A 24,126-nucleotide genomic window follows, 5' to 3' on the forward strand; every position below is an offset into this window, starting at 1 on the left:
GTCTAATGTCCTACCATATTATTATTATGTATTTATATAGCACTGACATCTCCCGCAGCACATTACAGAGTACATAGTCATGTCACTGACTGTCCTCAGAGGAGCTCACAATCTAATCCTACCATAGTCATAGTCTAATGTCCTACCATATTAGTATTATTATGTATTTATATAGCACTGACATCTTCTGCAGCACTGTACAGAGTACATAGCCATGTCACTGATTGTCCTCAGAGGAGCTCACACTCTAATTCTACCATACTGATAGTGAAATGTCCTAACATATAATTATTATGTATTTATATAGCACTGGCATCTTCTGCATCACTTTACAGAGTACATAGTCATGTCTCTGACTGTACTCAGAGTAGATCACTGTCTAATCCTATCGTAGTCATACGCTAATGTCCTAACAGACTGTTATCATTATCATCATTATTTTGTTCTGAGCATAATCTTCTGCAGAGTATTAGCGCAGTGAAGGGCTTTGCTCACCTTTTCAGCCTGCATGTTCATTCCTGTGTGCTTCTGTCTTCTAATGACACGGCAGCATGTATGCACTCACATACCATGCCAGTTCACGGGCTCACCCTGTGCAGCAGGAGATGATGGCAGCACAGAGGAGAGGTGAACGAGACCGCTTCGCTTTGCTAATACTCTGCATGAAGCCCTAGGAAGACCAGCATTAGGAGGGAAGATGTGTCACAGGCCTGTTCTCAATCTACCAGCAAGGAACTGTCCTGCCCGATTGCTAATGTCAGTTTATTTCAACTAGAAATTGATCAAAATTACAATCAAGCAGTATGTTAGTGCAGCTTCAGCAGATTAATAGTGTAAGGGCACCTTACGTTTTTACATGTGTACTTAATGTTTACCCAAGGCACTATTTTAAATAAAAAGAAACACATATTTAAGAAGAGGGAAGCATTTAGATCCTGTGGAGGCTTCTGTCCTCTTGGCCCCCACTGTTGCTGTATCTGAGTGGAGCATGTCTGATAGGTTATGCTGCCACACACCTCGTCATGCTTGTACAAGTACACTCAAACCTGTGCAGTAACTAAGCCGTAGCTGCTTGTCCACGAGCAGCTCTGTGCTACTGCGCAGATGCAGCACGACCACGTTTGTGCATGAAGAGAGGTGGGAACATGATTTTCAAGAGAATGACAGCGGCAGTAGTCTGAAGGAGGATGTGAGAAGCCTCTGGAGTATTGCTTGTGTGGGGTGCACTTTGTAATCTCTGCCTCTGTTGCAGGATTATTATCTGGATTACAGTTGTATTATCTGCTTGTTTTTAGCAATATCAGCCTAGATTTGCTAAATTCTACATTCTGTTGGTGATATCTGCATTGTTGGTATTCTCTACTTGTGTTTGGTAATGTCTACATTACCTTGTGTGATTTTATGTAATAAAAGGGGTTGTGGTTTGGGGGTGTGGCCTGTGTTAAGGGACGGAGTTTAGGGCGCCAGACCTTATGTGCCTATAGGCTCCTGAGCTGTAAATCCGGCCCTGCTCCTCTGCATACATTGTAACAATTTTGTGCAACTTATTTTTTTTAAAACATTTTGATTACATGACTAGAATCTGCTGTGTGAAAACTAAAGTCTCTGTGGGTGAAACTGGTGCTGCTGCCTGGATTGCAGAGCTGGAGGATGCTAGTCACGGCAAATTTTACTAAAAAAACAAACAAAAAAAAAAAACAGGTGATCATCAGTGGTGGGCCCAATTTCAACTTAATCAGTAGCGTAGGGATCAACATAGCAGCTGGGGCTATAGCCAAGGGGGGCAAAGAGGCGTACGTATGAAATTGCCGCCGGGAGACTTGGGCACAGGATACAGCCGATATACGGCTCACCCTGCTCCTGCACAAGTCCCGGCGGCGTTAATTACTATTCCCCCTCCAGGCCGCCACGGATAGCCGAATTACAGTGTTTTAAAAGTAACCTCAGCTCCGTCTTCTCACGGCACCGAAGTTACTCATTGTGCATGGCTATAGCCGTAATACCTATTACGGCCTATGGTGGCGCCGGCTGCACCCAAGTCTCCTGCGCTATACTCAACGTGTTCGGGCCCAGAGGCAATGACCAGCGGTGATAACGGGGTCCTCAGTGGGCCCCCTGAGGTGCAGAGTAATGCGAGCAGAGCGAAGGAGAGAAGTCATCTATATTTGGGGCTTCCTAATGCTGTGAACCCTCTGGCTACCAATACTGGGGGCAGTGATCTGCAAACTTGGCTCTCCAGCTGTTCTGGAACTACAAGTCCCACAATGCATTGCGGGAGTCTGACAGCCACAGTCATGATTCATAAAGGCAAATGCATTGTGGGACTTGTAGTTCCTTAACAGCTGGAGCGCCAAGTTTGCAGATCACTGCTGGGGGCTAGCTATTGCTGGAGGCTCCTCTGACTTCAGTGGGAAGCATGTCTGGCTAGTAATACTTGGGGTACCTCTGGCTACTAATACTAGGGGGTTGTCTAATTCTGGGGGGCACCTCAGGCTACCCAAAACTGGTGTGTGTGTGGGAGGACAAAAAATAGCCTTTTTTTTTTGACTGTCTGTAGCCTAAAGTACAGACAGTCTGTGATGCAAGCAGTGGCCAGTGTCTGTGCTCATTTGAGTTGACGTCACCTAAAAAACCAGCTGAAAGAGAGGCAAAAAAGCTCTGCAAATAGGGCTAGAGTGGAGCTTTAAAGGGGAACTCCAGCCTAAACAATCATACTGTTATTAAGTTATTTAGTTATGTTAATTAAAATAGATAGGTAATATCATCTCTTACCCGCCTCGTTTTAAAAGAACAGGAACATGTTTGTGATTTCATGGGGGGAGCCATCTTTGTTATGGAGGCAGCCATCTTTTTGGTTGAAAGGAGGTGACAAGGACCATGAGACACAGGTCCAACTGTCCTGTGTCCTGATCACCCCTCCCAGCTGCGCACGCTAGGCTTCAAATCTCAAATTTAAAATGTAAGAAAAAAAATTGCTCTAAAACAGCAGAAGGAGAACAACATCATCAGAAACCCAATCATGCTTTTCACAGCATCAGGGGGAAAATGCCCGGGCAGTACTTACAGTAGGTAACAATAACAAAGTTCTGATGCTGTGAAACTGTTAAAGAAACATCAAGCCTTTTCAGTGCTGCAGAGTAGATTTTTTTAGTCTGGAGGTTTACTTTACGTACAGCGATGGGGACTTTTATGACCACTAAATATAGGTTCTCTTCTTAGAAAGGGTTACTGACGTGAGCAAGAGGCGCAGGAAAAAGGGACGAAACTGCATGTTGGGCACTTTGGTGAATCTTGCAGCAATTACTGCAGGCAAGGCAATTAGCAGTGATGGGGAAGTGGGATATGCAATGGTAGCACATTCAGTACAGCTACATGCTGAACAGAAGGCTGTAATGGATTGTGCCTGTATATGATATGACCTATTAACTCCTTTAAAGGATAACTCTGCAATTAAACCATTTAATTTTCTTTTCTTCCCTGTTTTACACAAGCAGAGCAGCAACTATAGAACAGAACAGTTTACCTGACCAGCAGGAACCCCAGAGAGCGGTCAGCGCCTGCTCCATTAGTCTGTACAGGGGTTCCACTTAAAAATATGAGCAATCAAAGTGTTACTGCAGCTACGAATTTTCAGGAATATCTGGGTATGAGAAGGGGAGAAGTGTTTTGGCCAAACGGTGTGACCAAATACAGTCAGCTTTCTAGCACCATCAATAGTGTGGCACAGCTCTCTAGCACCTTCAGTAGTGCGGCACAGCTCTCTAGTACCCTCAATAGTGTGGCACAGCTCTCTAGCACCCTCAATAGTGTGGCACAGCTCTCTAGCACCCTCAATAGTGTGGCACAGCTCTCTAGCACCCTCAATAGTGTGGCACAGCTCTCTAGCACCCTCAATAGTGTGGCACAGCTCTCTAGCACCCTCAATAGTGTGGCACAGCTCTCTAGCACCCTCAATAGTGTGGCACAGCACTCTAGCACCATCAATAGTGTGGCACAGCTCTCTAGCACCATCAATAGTGTGGCACAGCTCTCTAGCACCATCAGTAGTGTGGCACAGCTCTCTAGCACCATCAATAGTGTGGCACAGCTCTCTAGCACCCTCAATAGTGTGGCACAGCTCTCTAGTACCCACGATAGTGTGGCACAGCTTTCTAGCACCATCAATAGTGTGGCACAGCACTCTAGCACCATCAATAGTGTGGCACAGCTCTCTAGCACCCTCAATAGTGTGGCACAGCTCTCTAGCACCCTCAATAGTGTGGCACAGCACTCTAGCACCATCAATAGTGTGGCACAGCTCTCTAGCACCATCAATAGTGTGGCACAGCTCTCTAGCACCCTCAATAGTGTGGCACAGCTCTGTAGCACCCTCAATAGTGTGGCACAGCTCTCTAGCACCCTCAATAGTGTGGCACAGCACTCTAGCACCATCAATAGTGTGGCACAGCTCTCTAGCACCCTCAATAGTGTGGCACAGCTCTCTAGCACCCTCAATAGTGTGGCACAGCTCTCTAGCACCATCAATAGTGTGGCACAGCTCTCTAGCACCATCAATAGTGTGGCACAGCTCTCTAGCACCATCAATAGTGTGGCACAGTTCTCTAGCAGGGATGGTCGTAGTCAGCCAACTTCGCTACGCTGGAAATACGCGTAGTTTTAGGCAATTACGTTTCGCCAAACTACGGCTTCGAAAACAAATATTCGCTTCGTATGCATTTAGTCGAATACGCGTTAAAATACGCAATTACGCGTAGTGCGAAGCGTAGTGTATGCGGATACTTATGCCTGTATGCAGAAAATTGTACGCATTAATTTCTTTAGAAAGACATATACTGGAAACCCTTCTATGCGTACATTCCCCTTTCCAATGCGTAAATTTGTATGCATACAATCGCATGCGGAAAAATTAGACGCGAGTAACGCATTCGTAGTTCACTACGCAATACACATGTTAACTACGCATAGTGGGCGTAAGCTATGCGTAGCGGTACTTCACTACGCGTAAATTCATAAGCGTAGGTTTGAAACTTCGCCTATGAACTACGATGCGTAGATGCGAACTACGATGCGTAAATTCGTACTGGCGTAGTTTCTGCTCGTCCCTGCTCTCTAGCACCATCAATAGTGTGGCACAGCTCTCTAGCACCATCAATAGTGTGGCACAGCTCTCTAGCACCATCAATAGTGTGGCACAGCTCTCTAGCACCATCAATAGTGTGGCACAGCTCTCTAGCACCATCAATAGTGTGGCACAGCTCTCTAGTACCCACGATAGTGTGGCACAGCTCTCTAGCACCCTCAATAGTGTGGCACAGCTCTCTAGCACCATCAATAGTGTGGCACAGCTCTCTAGCACCCTCAATAGTGTGGCACAGCTCTCTAGTACCCACGATAGTGTGGCACAGCTTTCTAGCACCATCAATAGTGTGGCACAGCACTCTAGCACCATCAATAGTGTGGCACAGCTCTCTAGCACCCTCAATAGTGTGGCACAGCTCTCTAGCACCCTCAATAGTGTGGCACAGCACTCTAGCACCATCAATAGTGTGGCACAGCTCTCTAGCACCATCAATAGTGTGGCACAGCTCTCTAGCACCCTCAATAGTGTGGCACAGCTCTCTAGCACCCTCAATAGTGTGGCACAGCTCTGTAGCACCCTCAATAGTGTGGCACAGCTCTCTAGCACCCTCAATAGTGTGGCACAGCACTCTAGCACCATCAATAGTGTGGCACAGCACTCTAGCACCATCAATAGTGTGGCACAGCTCTCTAGCACCCTCAATAGTGTGGCACAGCTCTCTAGCACCCTCAATAGTGTGGCACAGCTCTCTAGCACCATCAATAGTGTGGCACAGCTCTCTAGCACCATCAATAGTGTGGCACAGCTCTCTAGCACCATCAATAGTGTGGCACAGTTCTCTAGCAGGGATGGTCGTAGTCAGCCAACTTCGCTACGCTGGAAATACGCGTAGTTTTAGGCAATTACGTTTCGCCAAACTACGGCTTCGAAAACAAATATTCGCTTCGTATGCATTTAGTCGAATACGCGTTAAAATACGCAATTACGCGTAGTGCGAAGCGTAGTGTATGCGGATACTTATGCCTGTATGCAGAAAATTGTACGCATTAATTTCTTTAGAAAGACATATACTGGAAACCCTTCTATGCGTACATTCCCCTTTCCAATGCGTAAATTTGTATGCATACAATCGCATGCGGAAAAATTAGACGCGAGTAACGCATTCGTAGTTCACTACGCAATACACATGTTAACTACGCATAGTGGGCGTAAGCTATGCGTAGCGGTACTTCACTACGCGTAAATTCATAAGCGTAGGTTTGAAACTTCGCCTATGAACTACGATGCGTAGATGCGAACTACGATGCGTAAATTCGTACTGGCGTAGTTTCTGCTCGTCCCTGCTCTCTAGCACCATCAATAGTGTGGCACAGCTCTCTAGCACCATCAATAGTGTGGCACAGCTCTCTAGCACCATCAATAGTGTGGCACAGCACTCTAGCACCATCAGTAGTGTGGCACAGCTCTCTAGCACCATCAATAGTGTGGCACAGCTCTCTAGCACCATCAATAGTGTGGCACAGCTCTCTAGCACCATCAATAGTGTGGCACAGCTCTCTAGCACCCTCAATAGTGTGGCACAGCTCTCTAGCACCATCAATAGTGTGGCACAGCTCTCTAGTACCCACGATAGTGTGGCACAGCTCTCTAGCACCATCAATAGTGTGGCACAGCTCTCTAGTACCCACGATAGTGTGGCACAGCTCTCTAGCACCATCAATAGTGTGGCACAGCTCTCTCGTACTCTCAATAGTGTGGCACAGCTCTCTAGCACAGTCAATAAAGTGGCACAGCTCTCTCGTACTCTCTGCAATTAAACCCTTTAATTCCCTTTCTTCCCTGTTTTACACAAGCAGAGCAGCAACTATAAAACAGAACAGTCTACCTGACCAGCAGAAACCCCAGAGAGTGGTAAGTGCCTGTAGGAGCTCAGTCTGTGACTCATACAGAACCTGCAGGGGGCCTGGAGAGGGTGTGTATAGCTTCCATCCTATCACAAGCAAAGCAGCACATTCCTGCCTGAGTGCGACAAAGCCATCAGAGGAAAGAAGATTAGAATAAATAACAGAGATAATACAGCCACTGTGCAACTAGGAAAGGCTGCAGTAAGACAGACCACATTAGAACAGGTATAGGAACTTATAGGATAGAAAAAATAAGGCTGAAAATGTTGTTACAGAGTCTCTTTAATAGCATATGGGGAAGATTTGGGCACCAGCGATAATTGCAAGTGAATCCTATTGTTAAATTACTACTATAAATCACTAGGTAATTCCAATGGTACAAGATCAGTAATCCTAACCGATATTTTACTACAGTATTGCCTAACACGAGCCCTCCCACGATGCCTTACCTTAACTGAACCCCCTATTGGGTTGTAACCGGTGCACAAATTACACCCAGGGTGCAACAATAGCCACAATTCACATTGTGGTCTGTGCAGCATGAATTGAAACACAGCACCATTGCGCCCAAATAAGCTGCTTTATAGAGGCCGGCCTTGCAGTTAAAAATTGACATGGAGTTGTGCTTTAAATAATGACGAGTGCTTTTGTTTAACTACCGCTCTGTTCCACCGCAGACATATAACCGCAGCTTCACATATAACTGTTGTTTTAACTTGCGGAGATCCTTCAGAGTGGTATCGGCGTATTGGCTGTCCCTCTGAATGATAGGCCGATCAATTGGATTTCATTTCAATATTGTCATAAAGGATAGTAAACGGGGGCTTAAGGAACAGAACACTCTCTGGGGAAAGAGAAACCTTCAATAATTACAGTTACTGTCTCTAATTGCCTGTCTGTTACACCAAGGCTATGGCAGACGGGAAACTTATCACTGCAAGAGAATATTCCTTCCTAAAGCAATCCGGTATCAAGCTTGGGCACTGAGCATAGGCAGACAGTACACCGTATAATGTGCCGCTGGTAGAGGGGATTATTTCCTATGGTCAGTGATGCTCTACTGCTATGTTTAGTGCCTGCTTTAACTCTCTCAGTACTAATATGCAGAAACGCTAAGTGGTATTGTCATCAAAACATTTTTTTTTCCTCTAAAACACTCAAGCAGGATTACCGTAAATGCCAACATATTATTCAATAAAAATGTGCTTTCCTACTTTTTATTACCTATACAGTTATCATATTTGCTTTAACAAGTTCCCAAAGTGCAGTTTATCTGCTCTGAAAGCTGCCATTGTATAGCTGCTGTATTTATATATTCAAATATTTTTAGTGAGATTTCTCTACAGTTTTATTTACTACTATCCCTGCACTGCACGGCAATGTTTACAAATAGTGGCTGTCTGGCAGCTAAGCAAACCGAAACAAGATAATAGAATCACGTGACTTTGGATCAAACTTCGGCCATACCCATTGTGCCGAACTGAACCACAAGTTTGGGTCTGCAGCGATTTTTTGGGATCGACAAGTCAGTCGCATTGACGGCACGCTAGACTGATATGGAGGGTCACAAATGGAAAATTAATGCCTTTTAAAAACTGATCCGTTCAATGAATCAGTTTTTACACATATCAGTTTTCCATCCATGCAGTGTGAGCCAAGCCTGAGTTTTCCACTGAAGAACAAAGTGCTGTGTTTAACTGTTTGAATGCTCTTCTGCTACCAATTTTTTTCTGGTAGTAGATTTTATGCTGTAAATAATCATATAGAGAAAAGAAGAAATGTCAAATCACTTTAAATACAGTAAAAAAATATGAAACACTATGAGACTGCTTTTATGTCTTTTGAATGCACATGTGCGCCTCACTGAAGCTGACTGATATCATTGCCAGCTGCAGATCAGATGCCGGATCAGATGCAGAGGCGTAGTGTGGGCGGGGCATATGTCCCTCGGCGCGTCTGCTGCAGGACTGTGTGGCCGCACAGGGCTGATTATCAGCAAAAACACTGGAGCTACTGCTTGCAGGGTGCTCCCCTGCTAATCAACTATCCTCTTCACCCTCCTGTTATGCACCTCCCCTTCTCCCTTTCAAGATCCCACCACCTGCCGACTTTGAACCTGGGCGCCAGAGCCCGCTGATTGGACAGTACTACTACTTTTTGATGGTCAGGACTGCGGCCAACGTCAGATCAGTGGGATGGCAAAGTCAAAGTTGTGACTTGGTGAGTCCGTTCACAGTGACTCACTGGGCCAGATTTTTCAAAGCATTACAAACGGTTTTTTCTTCTTAATCAGTTCTAACCAGCAGGTGCAACTGTTCTGTATGACATTAAGAAAATTCTTAAATCCTACTTAATAGCAAGAGTTTAGAGTGAATTTCTAGAACCTGACTACAGTTAAGAAAAGTGCAAATTGATTCCTAAACTGCCACGGATTAAGAAGTGCTTACAGAACAAGCGACACCCATGCTAACCTAGAAATAAAAAAACACATATATAAGTAGATAAATACTACTACTACTTACATAACAGATGTATTGTGCTATCCACGTAATGATTTTTGTGAATTTTATAAAGGAAAAGCAGAAAATCATATTCTAGGCAGTGGCCATTTTGCTAAGCTAATGCTGACATCATATCCTCCCTGACTCTTGTCCCCCCCCCCTCCCTTCTCTTGTTCATTGTGTATTCATTAGCTGCCCTCCTCCCAGAGTCTTCAGACACTCCCACTGAGGTGTATACTAGGAACTGCAGTATTTTTTTTATTTGCTCCTCCAATCGCTGAGTCAGCTCAGCCTTGCTTGTAAACACAAGTGATCAAAGGGTGTTTCTGATAAGCAGCTAGGCAGGGAAATAAATGGAAGAGGAGGAATATATTATATATAAAAAGAACCCCCAGCATGCAACTGAATGACAATGGCTATTAAAGGGCCAGTTCTCCTAAAGTATGTGATAACTCCAAACCATAACAGCAGAAAAAGTTTTGCAAGTTTTGAATGCAGGATTAGCATCTTTATGACTTAATACACTCAGATCAGTTGCTGTTGAAATTTGATTTTTATGGTGACAATCCCTCTTTAATAGCACTTCTATACAGCTTGTGCAGTGCAGGCTAGACGCGATTTGTGAAGTGCTCTTCGCCCCTTCTAAATCCTGTGAAGCTGTTCTGTGTTTATCCCTTCCAGTGCTGGGCACTGATTCCTAAGCTTGATTTTTTTTCAGCTCCAATACATTTATATTATAATTTATTTACATTACATCTTGTCAGTTAAACTAAAATAATCTAACGTAAATGCATATATTTATGCTATTGCATCTTCTCTTTTCTGTATCAATATAGCAGATGTGTTGGTTACCTCAGAAACAGCAATTTCCCTCACACACTGCACTGTCTGAGAAACCTTCCTAATTCTGGGAACACACAATACTTTTTTCTGCTCAATTCGCCGCTTAATCGTTTTTACACTCTATTCTCTGATTAATTCTTATCTTCCGCTCGTTTTTATTATCTTTTTTTCTATTCACTTCTATGAGAAAACAAGTGGTAAAACGATAGAGCGGAATATTGAACATGACGGAATTTATCAATCAAATGCCTCTATCGAGCGGGAAAACGAAACGTGTGTTCCCATCATTACTCCTCCTATTTAGGGACAGTTTAAGAAGGAAACTGCATAATCTAGTGATTTCTTAACCACCCTGGCGTTCTATTAAGATCGCCAGGGCGGCTGCGGGAGGGTTTTTTTTTTTTTTAATTAAAAAAAACTATTCCATGCAGCCAACTGAAAGTTGGCTGTATGAAAGCCCACTAGAGGGTGCTCGGGACGCGTCATTCTGATCGCCTTTAGCGATCAGAATTAACAAGGAAGGCCGCAATGAGCGGCCTTCCTTGTTTTGCTTACCTCGTCGCCATGGCGACGAGCGGAGTGACGTCATGGACGTCAGCCGCCTCCGATCCAGCCCTTAGCGCTGGCCGGAACTGTTTGTTCCGGCTACACTGGGCTCGGGCGGCTGGGGTTACCCTCTTTCGCCGCTGCACGCGGCGCATCGCCGCGCTGCGGCGGCGATCAGGTAGCACACGCGGCTGGCAAAGTGCCGGCTGCGTGTGCTGCTTTTTATTTAATGAAAACCGGCCCAGCAGGGCCTGAGCGGCACCCTCTGGCGGTGATGGACGAGCTGAGCTCGTCCATACCGCCCGGCTGGTTAAGATGTCTGAGATAGGTCAGCCCAGATTTCTAAAAACCTACCAATATTTAGTCTCAGACACTCTTGATAAATGTCCTCCACTGTGTGCCTGCCAGCTGCAGCCCACCCTGCAGATGTTGTTATATTGCCTGTTCTTGTGCGAGTGTGAGAGAGAGTGTGTGCGTGTGAGAGTGTGTGTGAGAGAGACTGTGTGTGTGTGTGTGTGTGTGTGTGAGAGAGTGTGTGTGTGTGTGTGTGAGAGAGAGTGTGTGTGTGTGTGAGAATGTGTGAGAGTGTGTGTGTGAGAGTGTGTGTGTGTGAGGGTGTGTGTGAGGGTGTGAGAGTGTGTGTGTGTGTGTGTGTGTGTGTGTGTGTGAGAGAGTGTGTGTGTGAGTGTGTGTGTGTGTGAGAGTGTGTGTGAGAGTGAGTGTGTGTGTGAGTGTGTGTGTGAGAGTGAGTGTGTGTGTTGGTGTGGGTGCGTGTGTGTGTGTTTTAAGCATGGGGGGCTGTTCTCTTGGTTGACACCTAGGGAGGGATCTCTTCTCTGCCTATACCTGCCACCCTAATCATATAGCGCCCAAAAATCAGGAGCACAAATAGGCACTGCAGTGAATGCTCTCTCGGGCACACACAGTAATTAATTAATGCCACTATAGGGTAATTGCAGCACAAACACTGTATCGGATGGTAGCGACAGCAAGATGGCATCATCATAGTCATACTACCCACAAGCCTAAAAGGATTCCCCATCGAGAGACAGAAACCGATCCAGAAGGGTAAAATTGCCATGGCCTGGTGCCCGGATTTGCTCAGACCTAATCATTGAGCTGTGATTTCCTCCAACCTGTGTCTTGCGAATGAGTTTTGTGTTTTTTGCTGAACCTCTTGGATAATGGAAGCGGGTGGAGGGCGGAGGAGGGAGACAGATTTGACCATTGAGTAAGAATGCGGTGCAGATGCAATGAAAAGCTGCAGAAGACTTCTTACCTCCTTTGCAATCGTGGTTATGAAGGCGGGTGGTCTGGCGGTGGCAATGAGCGACAGAGCATGTCGTGCAGAGCGGGCGGAATCTGCTGCCGGGCTCAGGGGCAACCCGATTGTGATGCTAAACAGGGATCAAGGCAGAAAGGAAGAAGAATAAAAAAAAGGGAGGCATTAGAAATATATAGAGTGAAAAGATTAGACACAGCTTATAATGTCAGTTCAAGGTCAATGGGATCACTCAAACAGTTAGAATATAATGGAGTGCCGACAATGGGCAGTGATTAGGAGTCAGGGTGTTCCCGCATCACACACCAAATCGAATAATTAAGCGTGAAGATTGAAAACAGTATGCGAATCTGTCCAAAGTGTTAAAAGGGTCTTGTTAACAAATGATGCGGCCCCGGCGCTGAATGCCCGTCACAAAGGGCCGGGGCCCAACAACCGCACTGTTTCCAATTTCCAGGCAGGCTTTTTCTTAAATGGCAGATGGATGTGTTTAATAAAAACACTTCCTGTGCTTCTCCCAGAGTGCTTTGCAGCTGCCTCACGTCAAAAGCCATGGACTCTCTTGATGGACAACCATGCTTCATTCAAATACCGGATAAATATATTAAGATGAGAATAAACACTAAGGAAAGCACACACAACACATTGTTACATTTAAAAATCTGAACTTCTAATTTTTCCTGCTGCTCTAAAAGATAAGCAACATCATAATAACCTTTACAGAAAAACATTACCTTGTTACAGCTCATAGAGCTCCTTCAGAGATGATGCACTATAGTTACTTCCTGGTTTGCTGGGAGCACAGAAAGGGTTAAACTCCTGTGCTTACATATTAGTTTTCAGATCGGCAGACATCTGGAAGCTCAAACAACACTTGCTAATTACTTACTGAGAAGGGAGAATTAGACAGACTATAAACACATACAGGGTGTACACGGTGGATTTCTCTGTGTCCTCCTTCTCTCCTGCAAAAGAGTTCGGGTCCGGTTAAATCTGAACTAAGAAGGATATAATGGCTGCCATATTTATTTCAATTTACCTGTTGCCTGGCAGTCTTGCTGATCGTATTAGCTGCAGTAATGTCTGAGTCACATACCTGAAGCAAGCATGGGGCTAATATAGTCAGACTTCGGTCAGAAACACCTGATCTGCATGCTTGTTCAGGGTCTATGGCAAAAAGTATTAGAAACAGAGGCTCAGCAGGACAGCCAGGCAATCTGCATTGGAAAGGAAATAACTATGGCAGCCCTCATATCCCTCTTCCTTTAGGTATCCTTTAATAAAAACAGCTTCTTCAGGCTCACAAAGCTGTTTTCAGACTGTATGTCCTACACAGCCCTGGTTCCTTGTTTTCATTGTATTTGCTATTTTCCAAGGACAGCTACCTAAACAGAGGGTGGTAATGAGAGATGAGAGGTTTGCTGTCGGCCCCCTCTGCTGTTGGGAGTGTGAATTGGCTGCAGAATCACTACTGGGACTGCTCAGGCAGCACTGTCTGAAGGGCAAACTTTAATAAGGGCACTCAATATTATTATTTCTGATTTTATACATCTTTCACAGTGCTGAAGAGATGAACAGTATAAATACCACAAAAGGACAAACAAGGTAATACAGGTAAAATCAAAAAGTAGATCGTGTGCATTGAACATATGAATAAGTCAGCAAAGTACACATAAGTTATGACCAAGTTATATTCTGAGAGAGGGGAATTTGTGAAATGGTGCGTTTCAGTCTTGAAGAAACAGCCTGCTGGACGCTGGTCTATACGCCTCTGCGAGCACACATTTTTTAATTATGGGATTTCATGTGAATGCTCTCATGGTTACATGTTCCTGTAGCATAATGCAGACTGCTATTCTTTTAGAGAGGCAGTGTCTGACATTAGCACAGGAAGAGAGTTTTGCAAGATCAGTTAGGCACCATTCACACTTGCAAAAATGCTAGCGCTTTTGCTCTTGCAATTTTTGGCGATTAACATGAAAAAAAAAATCGCCATTCACACTTGGCGATTTCTTCGCGTTCGCGATTAGCGCTTCTATAGCACTAAACGCGATCGCTGAGAAATCGCCTGAAAATGGTGCAGGATAAAAATGTGCGTTTGTCGATTTGCGTTAATCACCGGTGATTGACGCAAATCGTCCAAGTGAGAACGGGCCCATAGGGTATTATGGCCCTAGTTCTTTAAAAAGTGCTCGCGCTTGAGCGTTTTGCCAAAAATCGCTGGCAAAATGCTCAGATGTGAACGGGGCCTTAACCAGATTGTAAAAAAAAAAAGAATAATAATACAAAAATTACTTTTATAATATTAATCGAAAATTTGAAAAATGTATTGTTAGTACTAAAGGTAATTATAAAGACAAAAATGTAAAAAAAATAACAATCTGTGTACATTCCCTTTGAGACGATTAAAATTTGCATTTGAGAGCCGTTTCCCATTTGAGAAATGCGATCAGATTTATTCAATCACGTTTCTCCCATTTTCCACGGTAGCCATGATCCGTCGGGTGTAGGGCCCGATTGTGATAGTTTGGTTATTCCTGACGAGAGAAAAAAACCAAACGGTCGGGGGAAATATTTTGAATAACCAAATCGTGCAAAAAAATTGTATAGCACCACGATTGCTATGCAATACTTTGTACAGGAGGCCAATCGCACAGAAACTGCAGCAGGCATGACGATTGTGTTCAGGGAAAATTGCATCGCAGATGCAGCGCACTGATGGAAACTTCCTCGCACGGTTTCCATTCGTTTAAGGTCCCTTTCACACCGGGGCGGTGCGGCATTTTTACTTCCGCGCTACAGCGGGACGCAATGGAAATGACGTTTTCACCTAATGCCTGACAAAGGTACAAATCTACGTTACTGCGCAGCTTCTGCGGCAATTTGCGGCGATCTGCGTCGTCCCGGAAGTCATGTTAGTCTATAGCAGTGATGGCTAACCTTGGCACTCCAGCTGTGGTGGAACTACAAGTCCCATGAGGCATTGCAATACTCTGACAGCTCTAAGCATAACTCGGGGAGGCAGAGGCATGATGGGATTTGTAGTTTTGTCACAGCTGGAGTGCCAAGGTTAGCCATCACTGGTCTATAGTGATGCATGGATTTTAACCACTTTACCCCCAGCGGTACGAATTTCTCCGCCCCTTTTTTCCCTCCTAAACAACCAGGGACGGAGAAATCCGTACCTTCCGCGCTACCGCCGCTGTCCGCGCTACCGCCGCTCGTGCGCGCGCACCCGCTGCTCGTGCACGTCGCCGCCCGCTCGCCCGGAGATCAATGAACGGGAAAATCCATTCCCGTTCGTTGATCTAGCCCCCGCAATGATCTGCTGCTTCTTTCAGAAACAGCGAGATCATTGTGAGTCTCCCAGCCTCCTACTGCTTCCTGTAAGCGTCCTTCCGGACGCTTACAGGTCGCATGTAAACAAACACTCTGTGGCCATCTTGTGGCCAAATAGTAAACTACACCCTAAAAGCATTTTACATATACAAACATTACATTTACACAATAAATTAACTCATTACCTCCCACACTCCCCAATTTTTTTTTTTTTTTTGTAATTAAAAAAAAAAAAAAATACAATTAAAAAAAAAAACATATAGTTACCTTAGGGACTGAACTTTTTAAATATTTATGTCAAGAGGGTATAACACTGTTACTTTATAAACTGCGGGCTTGTAATTAGGGATGGATGCAAAACTGAAAAAAATGCACCTTTATTTCCAAATAAAATATTGTCGCCAAACATTGTGATAGGGACATAATTTAAATGGTTTTATAACCGGGACATATGGGTTAATACATTTCATGGGTTTTAATTACAGTAGCATGCTTTATTTAAAAACTATAATGGCCGAAAACTGAAAAATAATAATTTTTCCCACATTTTTTCCTATTTCCCCATTAAAACACATTTAGAATAAAATAATTCTTGGCATGATGTCCCACCTAAAGAAAGCCTAATTGGTGGCAAAAAAAACAAGATATAGTTCATTTCATTGGGATAAGTAATAATAAAGTTATAGACGAATTAATGGAAGGAGCGCTGAAAGGTGAAAATTGCTCTGGTGGTCAGGGGGTAAAACCCTTCAGTGGTGAAGTGGTTAAAACAATTACCAATGCGATGTTGCGGCACGCAAGCGTATTTTTGCAATACGCTTCTATGCACTTCTGCATACTGCGAAGCAGGAAGTGACCGCAAGAGTCACTTCCTGCTTAGCTGGTGGCCAGACAGAGAACACCGCGTGTTCCCTGAAGGCCTGTTTAAAAAGAAAAAAAGACCAAGAATTGAACTTTATCCCAATCAGTAGCTGATACCCCCTTTTACATGAGAAATCTATTCCTTTTCACAAACAGAACATCAGGGGGCGCTGTATGGCTGATATTGTGGTAAAACCCCTCCCACAAGAAACTGAGTACCATTGTCCTGGCAGGGCCCTGTCTGTGAACCTCATTGCATTGTGGGAAATAGCTGTTTACAGCTGTTTCCAACTGCCAAAAAAAGCATGCAGCAGCTACATTACCTCCCAGCAGTAAAAATGTCACCATGTGATAAATGTCAGAATGTAAATCAGGGATTTAAAAGCTTTTACAATGGGCAAACACTGACTAAATCATCTATACATAATTATTGCAAAAATGAAGCACTTTTGTTCATTACATTATTTTCACTGGAGTTCCTCTCTAAGGGGGAGCAACAGGGTATGGCGGAAGCAATGCATCTCTAACGCTCGTTTACAGTGTGAAACCAGCCTCAAAGTACCTAGCGCTTTGCGATGTGATCAGAATCGCATCCCAAAATGCTGCTAGTGGAAAATAGCCCTTAAAAGACTATGGATTTCCTTAATGATCCTACTTAAGTCAGGGTCCCGCAGACGCACGTTCAGGCTAATAGCTGCCTTTCATGGTCGTTTAGTAGCAGTTTTGTACTGGTACTTTTCTTCTTTCTTTCTTCCCTTCACTGCTGGCTGGGCATGAAACAGTTTGGAAAGCAACAGACTCCTTGCTAATTCATTAACATGGCTCAGGAGGGGTACAATATGGCCAGAGATTAACCCTATCCTGCAGCTGGGCCAGCTGGCCGCTCCCTTGTCGCCTCTCAGAGATTGGAGCTGCCACACAGGGCAGAAAAGCCTGAGCTCTGGACAAAGGCGGCAGGTATTAGGAGGCCTATTCCACCAGCATCGCCAACTGCTCCACATTCTTCACAACAATCGCAGGGGGTCCCCAATATGCAGGCAGAAAATTGCCAGCACTAAAGAGAGGGGGAGAGAAAATGACAGGGTCTTCTGAAAATGTAAAGCCTGCTTTTCCTTTCCAGAAACCTGAAAGCAATGGCAGTTAAACAGGAACTTTACTGAAAAATAGTAGTGGGGTGGGGGTAAAATAAATCAATATATTGCAAAGTAATGATAGATAATCCTACTAATATAATAAATGGGAAAGTTCGGATGTTTGGATGTTTGTTACTCGATCACGCAAAAACGGCTGAACGGATTTGAATGAAATTTGGCACACACATAGTACATTACCTGGAATAAAGTATAGGATACTTTTTATTCCCATAACCAAAAAGAGACAAATACAAATTTCACTGGAAAATGTAAACTGCAGCCATACACTGTTACACTGGAGGTGTGTTTAGCTTCTAAGGGTAGAATGGTTAATTTGCATATATTCAGCAGTGATGCTCTGGGAGACATCTCAAGCTCACTCCAACCTGAATTATTGTAAATTCTTTCTGTTTTAAGAAAGCAAACGTTTGTTTTTCTTAACATCTTAGTAAGGGGGCTTTTAGGACCATTGTAGTCCCTTACACACTCCAATGAGTTCTGGGTCACCATGAGCTTGCTGGTTAGTCTGTACCTCTCGGTGTTACAAGCCCTACTGCATAGAGCCAAATTAATCTATGCCATGCACTGATGAGGATCAAACTATCCAAAACAGTCTGTATGCATGTTGGATTATTATGGCTCTGTACAAATTAACAAGCTGACACATCATTGCCTTCCAGCGGTTCTGGAGGTGTGTTTAGCTTCTAAGGGTAACAATGGTTAATTTGCATATATTCAGCAGTGATGCTCTGGGAGACATCTCAAGCTCACTCCAACCTGAATTATTGCAAATTCTTTCTGTTTTAAAGGGACACTTAAGTCAAACAAAAAAAATGAGTTTTACTCACCTAGGGCTTCCAATAGCCCCCTGCAGCTGTCCGGTGCCCTCGCCGTCTCCCTCCGATCCTCCTGGCCCCGCCGGCAGCCACTTCCTGTTTCGGTGACAGGAGCTGACAGGCTGGGGACGCGAGTGATTCTTCGCAATCCCAGACACATTAGTGGGTATCAGCTACTGATTGGGATAAAGTTCAATTCTTGGTCGGAGTTTCTCTTTAAGTGTCCCTTTAAGAAAGCAAACTTTTGTTTTTCTTACACTGTTAATGGTAGGGTTCTCAAACTTTGCACAGTTGGTCGTTGGGTGACTAGGGCTATTATTCAGAAAAGTGGTTGGAGCCTACAAAAGCCAATCAAAATCCACCTATTAATCTTTAAGGGGAATATGTAATTGATGCCATTCTTGCACTGTTAATCACCTGTACCTGGTACAGTTGGCCATTGGGTGATTGGAGTTCAAATTCAGAAAAGGGGTGGAGCCACAGCCAATCATATTTATTTTATTTCAATGCAAATTATTGATGCCAAAGACCGCAAAGCTCACAAACTTGGTAATTAAGTAATTTTGTGCTAGGGTTATAAAAAGTGGGCGGGGCCAGCACCAGCCAAATACATACCTGGGCAATGCCGAGTCTTCAGTGGGCGGAGACCAACACAAATTTCACTGGAAAAAAGTAAACTGCAGCCATTCTTACACTATTAATTGTAGGGTTCTAAAACTTTGCACAGTTGGTCACTGGGTGACTGGGATTAATATTCAGCAAAGTGGGTGGAGCCTACAAAAACCAATCACAATTCACCTATTGATTTTCAAGGCAAATATTTAATTGCTGCCATTTTTGCACGGTTAATGGCACAAGCCTCAAACCTGGTACAGTTGATCATTGGGTGACTGGGGTTAAATATTTAGAAAAGGGGTGGGGCCACAAACAGCGAATCAGATGTGTTTCATTTCAATGAAAATTATTCATGCCAAAGACCACAAATCTCACAAACTTGGTCATTGACTATTGATAATTGTGTGTTAGGGTTAGAAAATGTGGCCACAGCCAACAGCAGCCAAATACATACCCGGGAAACATTAGGACATCAGTGGGTGGAGAAAAATACAAATTTAACTGCCAGAATGTAAACTGCAGCCATTCTTACACTGTCTGTCAATAGCAGGGTTCTTAAACTTTGCACAGTTGGTCACTGGGTGACTGGGATTAATATTCAGAAAAGTGGGTGGAGCCTACAAAAGCTAATCAAAATTCACCTATTGATTTTCAAAGGAGTGGAGCCACAGCCAATTAGATTTATTTCATTTCAATACCAATTATTGATGCCAAAGACCGCAAAGTTCACAAACGAGGTCATCATTGAGTAATTGTGTGTTAGGATTAGACTAACCAGCAAGCTCATGGTGACCCAGAACTCATTGGAGTGTGTAAGGGACTACAATGGTTCCAGCGGTTCTGGAGGTGTGTTTAGCTTCTAAGGGTACAATGGTTAATTTGCATATTTCAGCAGTGATGCACTGGGAGACATCTCAAGCTCACTCCAACCTGAATTATCGCAAATTCTTTCTGTTTTAAGAAAGCAAACTTTTGTTTTTCTTAACATCTTAGTAAGGAGGCTTTTAGGACCATTGTAGTCCCTTACACACTCCAATGAGTTCTGGGTCACCATGACCTTGCTGGTTAGTCTGTACCTCTCGGTGTTACAAGCCCTACTGCATAGAGCCAAATTAACCTTCCTGGCGGTAAGCCCGAACTGAGTTCGGGCTATGCCGCCGGAAGGCACCGCTCAGGCCCCGCTGGGCCGATTTGCATAATTTTTTTTTTGCTGCACGCAGCTAGCACTTTGCTAGCTGCGTGCAGTGCCCGATCGCCGCCGCTACCCGCCGATCCGCCGCAATTCCTCTCGCCGCGGCCGCCCCCCCCCCAGACCCCGTGCGCTGCCTGGCCAATCAGTGCCAGGCAGCGCTATGGGGCAGATCGGAGTCCCCTCTGACGTCACGACGTCGATGACGTCATCCCGCCCGTCGCCATGGCGACGGGGGAAGCCCTCCAGGAGATCCCGTTCTTTGAACGGGATCTCCGGATCTCCGATCGCCGGCGGCGATCGGAGGGGCTGGGGGGATGCCGCTGAGCAGCGGCTATCATGTAGCGAGACTTTGTCTCGCTACATGAAAAAAAAAAAAAAAAAATTTAAAAAAAAAGATTTGCTGCCCCCTGGCGATTTTTTTGCAAACCGCCAGGAGGGTTAATCTATGCCATGCACTGATGAGGATCAAACAATCCAAAACAATCTGTATGCATGTTGGATTATTATGGCTCTGTACAAATTAACAAGCTGACACATCATTGCATTCCAGCGGATCTGGAGGTGTGTTTAGCTTCTAAGGGTACAATGGTTAATTTGCATATATTCAGTAGTGATGCTCTGGGAGACATCTAAAGCTCACTCCAACCTGAATTATCACAAATTCTTTCTGTTTTAAGAAAGCAAACTTTTGTGTTAGGATTAGAAAAAGTGGGCAGAGCTAACACTAGTCAATTACATACCCGGGCAACGCCGGGCGACCAGCTAGTAATAAATAAAATAAGAAGTTAGAGCAGCAGGGATAGCCATACCATCTCAGGGAACACATATATAAGTAGATAAATACTTGTTCTACTTACATAACAGATGTATTGTACTGTCCACATTTTGATTTCAGTGAATTTTGTATAGTAAATAAAGAGAAAACCGTTCCAGGCATTTCCATCTTTACTACTTCTGACTGGAGCCAATTCTGATGTCATTTCCTCCTTTACTTTTTTCTCTTAGAAACTCCACTGTCGTATCTAGTTTGCTTTGTAAACACATGTGAGCACAGCGTGTTTCAGCAGCTTCAGGGTGAGGTGTATTTCCCTTCTCAGCCTGGTCACACTGACCTGCCCTCAGCCAATCAGTGTGAAGCAGGAATGTGGGAGGTGAGATAACAAGCTTCCCTCTCCTCTGCAATGTACCAAATAGAGCCAGGCTGACTGAGATGAGATTTATTACAGCAGAAACACTTATAATTGGATTGAAGTGCTTGCAATGCAGACTGCATGTAAACTACATAATAATTATTGATTTACAAAGTACCAACATATACCGTGGCGCTGTACAAAGTAAGAAACAAACATGGGGTGCAAAATAGAACAGACAATGCTATATACCAACACACAAAATACAGAGTTGGTACAAAATACAGAATCAGTACAAAGTACAGAATCAGTAATAACAGTGACAGAATTAAAGGACAACTGTAGGGAGAGGTATATGGAGGCTGCCATATTTATTCACCCTTAACCATTTATCGACATCCTAACGTATTAAAACGTCATGTTTACCGCTATTAACAGCAACATGACGTTTTAATACGTCGCGCGTTCCCGCCGCTGCTACAGCCGTGTGCGCGCCGCTACCGCCGCTGTTTCCGTTGGGCTTCCGTGCTGGGTGATTGGGGAAGAAGACTGAAGGGTCCTCTACAAAATCGCAGTGCCTGGAGTGAATGGACGTGACTGCGAACAGCGGCTACGTCCATTCACAAAAACAGGAAATGTAACAATTAAATAATGTGAAGGAAAAAAAAAAAATAAGGTGAACACTTCCTATAACTAGTGTTCACTAGCGCCATCTTGTGGCCAAAAAGTATATTACACCTACAAAATACATACATTTTCAAGTACATACAGATGATTAATAAAATTACACTTCCAACCCTCCCCCCCAACAAAAGAGCCTTAGGCACTCAGCTTTGTTAATCTATATTTTATGGGGGGAAATTTTAATTTATTACATAGGGGCTTGTAATTATGGTCAGAACAAAAAAAATAAAACGTGTTTGTTTTATCCACAGGAGAATGTTTAATTTTAAAACTATAAAGGTTGAAAACTGAGAAATAATGATTTTTTTTTTCTCTTTTCTCATTAAAACGCATTTAGAATAAAAAAAATTCTTAGCAAAATGTACTATCCACAGAAAGCCTAATTGGTGGCGGAAAAAATGAGGTATAGATCATTTTCTTGTGATAAGTAGTAATAAAGTTATTAGGGAATAAAAGGGAGGAGCACTGACAACTAAAAATTGCTCTGGTCCGTTAGGATAAAAACCCTTGGGGGTGAACTGGTTAAAGGGAACCTGCACTGAGTAAAATTGAAAATAAACACATGATGTAGCTGCAAATGAATATTACATACTAACCTCACCATCAGTTCCTCTCAGAAGCTCACCATTTTCTTCTTACAGTGATCCCTTCCAGTTCTAACAATATTTTGTCAGAAAAGAAATATACCAGTTGCTGACAGTTTTATATCAGCAGCTGTCAGCTACAACTGAATGTGCAAGGTAATGTCCATGTTTCAATCCAATGTCCAATGTGCAAGGTAATGTCCATGTTTCCCTATGGCTCAAGTGGGTGATATTACCAGATAACCGTGTGCTGACCAGGAAGCTGTTATGGGGTAATGACCATTTTCAAAATGGAGGACAGAGAATTTGTAGACAAACAGGACGCATGAGAGGAGAAAGAGATGGATGAGTAAACTACACAGGAGGTAAGTATGACGTGTTTATGTTTATTTTGACTTAATTTTCAGTTCAGGTTCTCTTTAAGCAATACCAGTTGCCTGGCAGCCCTGCTTATCTATTTGGGTGCAGAATTATCTGAATAACACCAGAAACAAGCATGCAGCTAATCTTATCAGTTACGACATTAATGTCGGAAACACCTGATCTGCTGCATGCTTGTTCAGGGGCTATGGCTAAAATGTATTAGAGGCAGAGGATCAGCAGGATAGCCAGGCAACTGGTATTGCACAAAAGGAGAAAAAAACATGGCAGCCTCCCTACAGCTGTCTTTTAATATACATAAATGTGTAACAAAATCCAAAACACAAAAGGGTGAGAGAGAGAGTCCTGCTCTTACGAGCTTACAATCTAAAGGAATGGGGTGGAAACAAGAGGTGGGGGAAGTATACAGTATATGTACAGGCAGTGCGTGATTACGTTTAGTAAGGCGTAAATGTAGACGCGAGGTTGAAGGGTGCATGACCTAAGCTAGAGAATATACTTGTCGGAAAAGGTGGGTTTTGAGGGAGCGTTTAAAGATTTCAAAGGTGGGAGAGTGGCGGATGTGCTGTGGAAGGGCATTCCAGAGGAGGGGTGAGGCACGTGACATGGCAGTGCTGAATTGTAGCAGACCGGAAATGTGCAGATTTATATTTGAACCAGGCCTAACAGATTCCAGACTACATTATCCAGAACCCCAGTGTGTCCGTAGAAACAATACATCTACATGAGGAGATGGACTTCACAGGAAGTGGGTGGAAGACCTCATCTCTGCTGACAGGAAGCAGCAGGCTCTAGATGACAGGTTAGCTTTATAGGGAACCTGAAGTGAATAAAATTATTTAAAATAAACACATGACGTAGCTGCAAATGAATATTACATACTTACCTCACTGTCAGCTCCGCTCAGAAGCTCAACATTTTCCTCTTACAGTGATCCCTTCCAGTTCTGACAATATTTTGTCAAAACTGAAATATACCAGTTGCTGACAGTTATAGATCAGCAGCTGTCCGTTACAACTGAATGTGCAAGGTAATGTCCAGGTTTCCCTATGGCTCAAGTGGGTGATATTACAGTTTAACAGTGTGCTGACCAGAAAGCCGTTAGGGGATAATGGCTATTTTTAAAATGGAGAACGGAGGATTCCATTGATCACAGTGGACAAACAGGACGCAGGAGATGAGAAGGAGATTTAGTAGCAGACTACAAAGGAGGTA

The 24,126-nt window shown here is 43.9% G+C and overlaps 1 protein-coding gene across 4 annotated transcripts in view; it reads right to left on the reverse strand.

The window, feature by feature from the left end:
• The window catches only part of WDR7 (WD repeat domain 7), a 516,060-nt gene that overhangs the window by 112,556 nt on the left and 379,378 nt on the right, over nt 1-24,126 (reverse strand). For all 4 annotated transcript variants that reach the window (XM_068251301.1, XM_068251300.1, XM_068251299.1 and 1 more), the window contains one exon: nt 12,154-12,271. In XM_068251301.1, the coding sequence (XP_068107402.1) occupies nt 12,154-12,271 (118 nt within the window). The remainder of the gene's footprint in view (nt 1-12,153; nt 12,272-24,126) is intronic.

The sequence above is a fragment of the Hyperolius riggenbachi genome, chromosome 1 (assembly GCF_040937935.1).
Source record: "Hyperolius riggenbachi isolate aHypRig1 chromosome 1, aHypRig1.pri, whole genome shotgun sequence".
In the NCBI taxonomy this organism is placed as follows: domain Eukaryota; kingdom Metazoa; phylum Chordata; class Amphibia; order Anura; family Hyperoliidae; genus Hyperolius; species Hyperolius riggenbachi.